The sequence below is a fragment of the Mirounga angustirostris genome, unplaced genomic scaffold (assembly GCF_029215605.1).
Source record: "Mirounga angustirostris isolate CCGP_5_RB_7025 unplaced genomic scaffold, mMirAng1.0.hap1 SCAF_5, whole genome shotgun sequence".
Classification (NCBI taxonomy): domain Eukaryota; kingdom Metazoa; phylum Chordata; class Mammalia; order Carnivora; family Phocidae; genus Mirounga; species Mirounga angustirostris.
This window is the reverse complement of record NW_026991713.1, coordinates 175,217,453-175,226,175: the sequence shown is the minus strand read 5'-3', so window position 1 is coordinate 175,226,175 and position 8,723 is coordinate 175,217,453. Positions and strand designations below refer to the sequence as shown.

At 46.0% G+C, this 8,723-nt stretch overlaps 1 protein-coding gene across 1 annotated transcript; it reads right to left on the bottom strand.

Moving 5' to 3' along the window:
- Positions 1–2,116: 2,116 nt before the first annotated feature.
- On the bottom strand, positions 2,117–5,355 carry OCM2 (oncomodulin 2). Its single transcript, XM_045872203.1, has 4 exons — positions 5,295–5,355; positions 4,381–4,513; positions 3,550–3,659; positions 2,117–2,142 (listed from the first exon to the last, which is right to left on the bottom strand). The coding sequence occupies exons 1-4, from the start codon at positions 5,353–5,355 to the stop codon at positions 2,117–2,119; spliced, it is 330 nt and encodes a 109-aa protein (XP_045728159.1).
- Positions 5,356–8,723: the final 3,368 nt, after the last annotated feature.

Sequence of the window (8,723 nt, the reverse complement as noted above, 5' to 3'; positions counted from 1 at the left end):
GTCAATTAAAAGCTCATGACCCTTATTTTATTTTTATTTTATTTTTTTATTATTTAAAAAAATTTTTTTCTTATGTTAATCCCCATACATTACATCATTAGTTTTAGATGTAGTGTTCCCATGACCCTTATTTTAAACCGTCATCATCCACCTGGCTTCTCCGAGGTGCGTGGTGGCCAGATCCCCCCGGAAAGAGTGGCGCAGGCTCGCTTTGAGGTATGTAGAGTGTAGCAGGGATAAAGAACCATTGGTTGGGTAAAGCTAATGGGGAGATGTGAAATAACAGAAGGATCAGAGTATCCGTGTGTGGCGTGGAGGTGACGGCAACACGTGGATTGTCGGAAGAATCAAGGCTCTAAGCTTGCCAGTGTTGGTCAGAAAGGCGCTCTTGCTGACTTTATTTTGAGCGATTCACAGATGCACCTGGGAGACATTTGCATACACCAAGGGAGGGAAGCTGAGGTGGGGAGGACCTCGCCCGATTCCTGCCAGGAAGACCGAGGCACGAGGAGGGGGAATGGGAGTGCCCTTTATGGAATTTGAGCCTTCAGATACCATCTCGAATATTACTTGACATTGTTCTTCAAATGGATGCACTTTGAAATGTCTGATGTTCCCTTTAGCCTCATTCTAACGCGACGATATTGCAATCGTGTGTTTGTGCTAGTTGAATTTCTTCCGAATGCATATTAAAATACATTATTTTATGTATTTTATGGTTATTAAAATAAAAATGTTGATCTCTGGAGGTCCCCTTGTCGTATACACCCCACACTTTGAAGAGCTGCCCTAACACGGCCCCTCCGGAAAACAGGGGTTCGAAAGTCACCGAGCTGCTTAAGTGTGAAGGAAGCAAGCCAGCAGAGCCCAGGGCCTTAGCAGCCTGGGTGTGGAGTGAAAAGTGTGAGCCTTGCAGCAGGCTCCCAGGAAAATGCCTCAGTTCCTCCCCGGAGTCCTCAACTCTCGGGGTCAGCCAGAGACAACACCTTGAATCTGCCACCAGGACATGAGCCTTGCGAGAGTTTCCTGGCTTGAGATTGCCCTACCCTCGAGAAAACTCTGTAATAGGACCCCGAGGCTCACCTCCCAAGTGAAGGCAATTCTCTGTGTAATTGGCTCAGGTTGGTATTTCAAGGAGAGCCAGGAAAGTGAAGACAGAAAGAGAAGCGGGGAGGTGGCAGGAGGTTGGGTCAGAGCAGGCAAGTCTCAGATAGCTTGTTTTTCTAAGGAAAAAAAAAGGGGGGGGCGCCTGGGTGGCTCAGTTGGTTAAGCGACTGCCTTCGGCTCAAGTCATGATCCTGGAGTCCCGGGATCGAGTCCCGCCCGCATCGGGCTCCCTGCTCGGCGGGGTGTCTGCTTCTCCCTCTGACCCTCCTCCCTCTCATGCTCTCTGTCTCTCATTCTCTGTCTCAAATAAATAAATAAAATCTTTAAAAAAAAAAAAAGGCAAGCTTGAAAGTGGCTGTTTGTGCCCATCTGGCAGAGCAAGTCTCCTAAGCTCTGGGACCACTGCAGACTCCCACTTTGTTCTGTTCTGTTCTGTTGGCTTTTAAATCTCTTATGGTCATCTAACGCATAAGCAAAGGTGATTTTATGCTCTTTATAAATCTCTTCATATTACTTTCAGACTCTGAAAATTCCCTGAGAAAATCCTAGTCTGACGGTGCTATTTGTTTGTGAGGTTTTTTTCTCCCCCCAGCCTGTTTTCTGGCACACCCCACCGTGGCTGGCCTAGTGCTTAATAGGACCAGAAGTCTTTCTAAAAGCCTTCAGCCCCCAAATTGCTTTCATCCCTGTACCTTGCTGAGAAAAACAACAGCAGCAACAACAACACACCCACACATCAGCAGATGATGAGAAATGTATCTTTATTGGATGAATTTTAAAGGCATTGTCTGCCGAGGGCCTTACAGGAGTCATCAGGGCATACTGACCACCGAAAATTCATGAATGACTGTCTACCTCGCAAAAACAGGGAGCAAATTGCAGAAGCACTTCGGGGCGGGGGTGTGTGTGGGAACGAATAAATAAGTTAGGGGGAGAAAGGGGGGTTTCCCATTCCCGGGGCTTTGGAGGCCTTCTGGCTGATTGTCTCTATCTCCACAGCCTGGGGCTTTTAAGAATGCACCATTTCCTGGAATTCTAGAACAGAAGAGGCGAGAAAGCATCAGTGGGGATGGCTGGGTATTTTTACAGACGTGTGGTGGCCAGGGGGGGTTCTGAAGAGGAAAGGAAGCAGATTGTCAGATGATGGGCTTGGCCCCCTCTAAGGACACAAAAGGAGAGAAAAAAAATGTGTCACTGACCGCAGATGGAGATGGTCTATAGGGTCCCATCTTCCTGCATAATCTAACAGACATCTTCCGCTTTGCGATAGAGCCCCTTGTATTAGAACTTGTGAGCCCAGCAATTTGTCTCTGACAGTGCATGGATTCGGTGTAATAGCCTATTGCAATCTGGGATCTCTCAGCTCTCTGTCTGACTACTTTAAGACCGAGATGGGGGGGGGGGGTTCTTCCTCTTTTCGGAAGCTACGTTGTGCAGATGTAGGAAATAATTCATAGGGTGGGCCTCGGAACTCACTTTTCTCTGATGAACTCTAAACTTACCCCCAAGAGTTTGTATTATTAAAAGACGATGGTGATAATGGTAATGATAAAAATGAGTGGATGTGACTGATTGAAATGGAAAACTGGGGTTTTGCTTTGTATTTATTGGTACACTTTGCCTATCTGGATTTTTTGTGTGTGTGTGGTTAGATTTAAATAAATCAGTCTTCTCTTACCTCAACTATTTCTCTGAGCTATCTACAGAAGCTACATTAACTCCTGTGTAGCAAGTTATAGTGGTATAATTTTGGGTAGGTTTTTAAAAGGATCTAAACAGGCGTTCTAAATTTCCAGTTAGTACCACCATAAAGACCAAGCATAAATTCTTCTGAGTTGGCATGCACAGTGTAGCTAAAAAGCATGTAAGCCACATAACTGGGATGAAAATAATCCTACAGCCATGCAGCTATACTAAATTTGAATATAGGGCTCTGCACACAAAAGACTCCATACATGGTGTTTGATCTACTCTAATATTGTCCACTCAGTGGGCTAATGTCCAATAAAACGTGTTTGTGTAAACCCTTGAAAGCTAAGAGGCTTTCCTCCTCAAGTCAGTAGACATTTTGGTAGGAGACATACTTGAGAATGTCAATCCTTCCCTTATTCAGAAGGGCTTAGATCCCAGTGGTAGAAATTCCTTACATTATTGCCATGATGCATTAGGGTGTCTTGCAAATCATTAGCCGGGCCATAGCCAGTCCCCCGGTCAGGTGAAGGGTATTTTCTGGGTCATAGACAGTGACTCATGGGACCAGATTCTACGGTATATCGTTGGTATCCTCACAGTGGGTCCATTTTACAGATGAGAAGGCTGAAGCTCAGCAAGGTTAAGAAAGGGGGATTTTCACTAACCACGTCTGCCTGATCTCAGGGCCCAAGTCCCCTGGATTGCTTCCAGAGCGAAATTCTTTTGTGCTGGGTACAGGTGGGAACATACCATCGGCTCCAATTTTCCCATCACCATCATTGTCTGCAGCCGCCATCAAGGACTTGGTTTCTGACTCTGTCAGCTCTCTAGCACCGCTCTCGAACTTCTGGAGGAAAAACCTGCAGGACAATCAAGATTGATGGGAATTTTCTGAAAGACCACGTGTCTCTGTGCTTACCCTTTTTCTCGTGAAGCAAACCACCTGTTCCCCCCATTGCACTATTCTGTCACAGGTCTTCACAAGCCAAACTTGCCTTCCTTGTAGAAACTACGGGTGGGCATTTTGTTTTTAGAAAGTTGTGGGTTTTTTAGTTTTTTTTTTCAGGGGGACGCCTGGGTGGCTCAGTTGGTTAAGCGTCTGCTTTCAGCTCAGGTCATGATCCTGGGGTCCTGGGATCGAGCCCCATGTCGGGCTCCTGGCTCGGTGGGGAGTCTGTTTCTCCCTCTGCCTCTGAGCCTCCTCCTGCTCGTGCTCTCTCTCAAATGAATAAAATAAATACATTTTAAAAAATAAAAAAAAAATTTTTCAGGGCGCCTGGGTGGCTCAGTTGGTTAAAAATAAAAAAAAAAAATTTCAGATTTTGTTGGTAAGTCCATTTGCCAAAGAAAAAAACCTACAATGAATGCATTTTTGCACCTACAGTCTTCAGTGCCTGTGTCTAGAGCTTCACAAGGATAGACGCGTGGCCCGCTGACTCATGGTCTTCCCTTTCATGAGGCTCTGCAGAACAACCAGTGTCAATCCTGGCCATTGAAGAAATACTGACCCAACTGGCTTCCGCTGCTTCCAAGCCACCTAGCAATGTCAAGGGTGCCACACAAGCTCAGGACAAAACTCACTTAAGCTCTTCTTCATCCAGATATCCACTCTGGTCATTGTCTATGAACCGAAAAACATCCTTCACCTGGCTGGCCGACATCTTGGAGAGGCCTGATGTCTGGAAGAATTTTTGGGGTTCGAAAGTATCTGGGTCTGAAGGACAGAGAGAGGATTATTCTGAGGCTCATTGGGTCACATTCTGTATTTGGGCCAAGATGCTGTAAGCATAGGTTATCAAAACCCCTCCTCATGATATCGAGCTACAGGGATGCTGTGTTCTCAGTTTTTAAAAAAGACGGGGCACCTGGGTGGCTCAGTCGGTTAAGCATCTGACCCTTGATTTCAGCTCAGGTCGTGATCTCAGGGTCGTGAGATCGATTCCTGCATTGGTCTCTGCTTAAGATTCTCTCTCTCCCTGTCCCTCTTTCCCTTTCTCTCTCTCTCTTAAGAAGAAAAGAAAAGAAAAAGAAAAAGAGGGCTGTGACTAGTGCAAGCTTTCGAGGCAGCCAAGACTGGGTGACTTTGTGATAGCATCTCTTGTCTCCCTCCCCACCTTCCCTGTCCACTTGCTTTTGTCTATCCCCCTCTTTCTCCTCTATGCCTTCCCCTACCCTTTTTACAGGCTGTGTGTCTGAGACCCCATAGTGCTGGTCTAACCGGTGGGGGGGCGGGGGGCGCGGGGGGAAATGCAGTCATTGCATTCAAACAGGCTACGTGGTATCCACACATTTCTTTTTTCACGTTTAGTAAGTTTCTTTCCCCTTACAGCAATGGAATCCTATGCTCTATCACTGTAGTTATTTCGTTGATAACAGTTTTACTCTCTGGTCCCACGAATTTTCAGCAAAGTTCGCATTTTAATCTTTGAGGCTTTGCTGGAGGTGTGAATAGCTGGGAAATGCCGCCCCCCCCCCCCCCGCCCACTGCCCTTTACCTTGGCACTCCTGCAGGGCTGCTGCAATGTCATCAGCGCTAAGGACATCTGTGATGCTCATTTTCCACCTAGTCACACAGAATAAATGAGATGTGGTCAATGGCAACAGGAAGATGCACATCTAGGGGCACTGCGCTCTCCCAGGCCCACTGAAACTGTGTATTTGTGGGGAATTTTTAAATGTGATAAGCGTGATATTGTATTAAGTGATGGGACAGAAGAGCCACATACAAACCATAAACTGAAAAGATTCCAGCCCCCTTTGTCTCAGTGCCTTCTCCTGAATATTCTTCAAAGACAAAATTTAAAACTACAGCCTAAAGAATGGCTTGATTCCATTTTCTTATAAAAATGATATTTGCACAATCGATCACTTACATAGACATCTACCAAACATCCAGAAGTAAACTATGTTACAAATGCAATGGTATTTTCATACACTGGAAATGCAATGTTGTCAATTCCATGTGGGAAAGGATACAGCTTGGGCTACTTGGAGACCTTCTATGGAAAAGATGCTCCCTATCCTGAAGGATGGGGATCAGAGACATGGAAAGGCCATCTACCAGAGATCAAACAGACTCCTTTCAGGTGTCAAGTCCATGGGGAAAGAGAAATCTGAACACAGCATGCACCAACCTAGTATGAATGCATGTAGGAAAGAAGAGTCTGGGGTCTTGTAGGTCCACCAGCTACTTACTGTTTTAGATTTTCCCCCAGGAAGAATCAGGAAAAAGAGCTGAAGGAGCACAAAGCAGATGTGCCTTTGTTACCTTACTGATCTACCTTATATAGGATTGAAAAAGTGATAGTAAGAACCTCTTAGATTTCCTTTTCAAGGATCAAGTAGACGTAGCTCGAATGTCTTGCCTTCTAATTAAACCTCTTTTTTTTTTCTATTTATATCACAAGGGAATGTGGGTGGGAACAGCCAATTTTTTAGAACAAACCTCAACAAACCTTAACTAAGGGTTCAGCTCTGTGAACGAAGCCCACAAGTGGTGTGGAGAAGACCAGAAAGCTGGTTAAGAGGAGACGGTGGCCAAAATGGGGTGGACACAAATGGGGGCATTCTGTAAACTGAAAAGGGCCCCCCAGGTGTTAGCGGCTGTTTGCAGCAGGCTTGCTGTTACCCCCTGAAGCTGTGGGAGTGCGAGGCCGACCTTGGTCCAGAGCTGACAGACTCAAAGTCCGTGTCAAATAGACACATAGACTCGTCCATCAAAGGGGTGGCGCTGGATGGATGACTTTCCAAAAAAGTCTTGGCTTGGATTTTCCCAGTGATTTCTTAAATCGCACGCACTAAAAAGGCAAAAAGGAGGCAAGCAATCAACCATTCCCAAAGCCCATATCTCAAATGTGCAGGAAAAACGTGAGGCCAGGATTTGAGACCTCAAGGTTTTTTGCTTTTTGTTTGTCTGTTTTGGGCTTTCAGCAAATATTTGTTGAGTCCTTATGTAGCCAGCACTGTGCTAGACTCTTTTTTTTTTTTTTTTTAATTGTGGTTAAAAAACCAAGTAACATAGGGAGGCCTGGGTGGCTCAGTCGTTAAGCGTCTGCCTTCGGCTCAGGTCATGGTCTCAGAGTCCTGGGATCGAGCCCCGCATTGGGCTCCCTGCTTGGCGGGAAGCCTGCTTCTCCCTCTCCCACTCCCCCTGCTTGTGTTCCCTCTCTCGCTGTGTCTCTGTCAAATAAATAAATAAAACCTTTAAAAAAACAAGAAACAAAACCATGTAACATAAAATTTACCATTTCAACCATTTTAAAGTATACATACAGTAATGTTACCTATATGCACATTGTTGTGCAAGAAATCTCCAGAACTTTTTCATCTTGCAAAACTGAACTCTATGCCCATTGAACAAGAACCCCCCACCCCCCTCCCAACCCCCTGGCAGCCACTATTCTCCTTTCTGTCTCTGGTGGTTAGACAACTTTAGACACCTCTTATAAGTGGAATCTTGCAGTATTTGTCTTTTTGTGACTGACTTATTTCACTTAGCGTAATATCCTCAAGGATCATCCATGTGGTGGTGTGTGACAGGATTTCCTTATGTTTCAAGGCTGCATTCACGTTTTTTTAAAAGTCAAAAACCAATCCCATGTTGCAATCAGAAATAGTCAGGGGCTTCGAAATAGACAATTCGGGAGCTTTAGACTCCTCCCTGGGTAATATCATTGGGATGGTCATCTTCAGTTTGTCCCCAAATATATTCCCCTACCTCCCTCCACCCCACCCCAGCAGTGTACTTTTGCTGGTGTCCTTGATGAGAAGTTTCTCTCGGGAACAGCTGCAGCATGCTTGGTTACCAAATGTCAGACCCGCACCATTCCTGTCTTGCCCACATGATATGCCCCAATGCCTGGCATAGCCCCCAACCTAGTCAGGTGCTCAGTAATTATTTGATGAATGGATAAATAAAAACAGCAACAAGAGCTTGAAAACAGGATTACCAACCCTCACCAACTTGCCCAGCCCTTAAAAAGCAGTTTCTGAAAACCAGGCGCAAGAATGTAGGTTGCTGACATTAAGTTGCCACAGAAACTCTGTTGAGTCCTTTCTTTCCGTTAGCATTCAACAGGGGCAGAGTTTCGGTTTGAGAAGGTGAGAAATGTTCTGGATGATGGTGATGGTTGCACAACAGTGTGAATGCACTTAAAGCCACAGAGCTGGACTCTTAAAAATGGTTAAAATGATAGTGACCACACACACATAAAAGATGTTGATTCAATGGTCTACATTATTTTGGCCACCAATTCACAACTGCTCCCAGGAAAGAGTAGAAAGAAGATTTCAAAGTAGAAGACCTTAACTGGAGCCCCGTTTGGTCCTTCATTAGCCTCAAGACTCCAGGCCTCAGTTTCCCCTTGTAGCAAATAGGAATAACCCAGGCTACGGTTCTGTCAGCTTCCCGGGCTTCTTTTGGGGATCAGGGGACCAAGTGCAGATCTGCAGACCTCTGGAGGAGTCTCGGAATCCCCCGTTGAATCCCACCCATGTCCTGGGATTGCAAGAGAATTTCATCTTGTGTATCCAGTCCACTCGATTGGTCGGGACTTCCAGGAGAGGAAGGAGTGGACGCTGGGATCAGCTAGCGATGTCAGGCTGGCAGGCTGAAGCCAAGAACTTGGCGAACCTGGCTGGGCTGTGTATTTGGACTTTGCTACTGCCAGTGAGTGGCCCTGGACGCTCAGATGACACTTCTGTTTCAGATATCTAATGCTGTCCCCAGTCAATCACCTGTTTCAATCCACATCCCCAGTGTGCCTCTTAATCCCGCAGACTTCCTCTACACTGAGCCCCCACACCGATCACTTGCTGCCCAGCCCCATGACGTCTCTCCAGCCATGAGGGCCCGACCCCTCTCCTCACCCACTGGCCTGTCCTAGATGTCATCAACCCATAACACCAAGCATATGGCTCCGGTC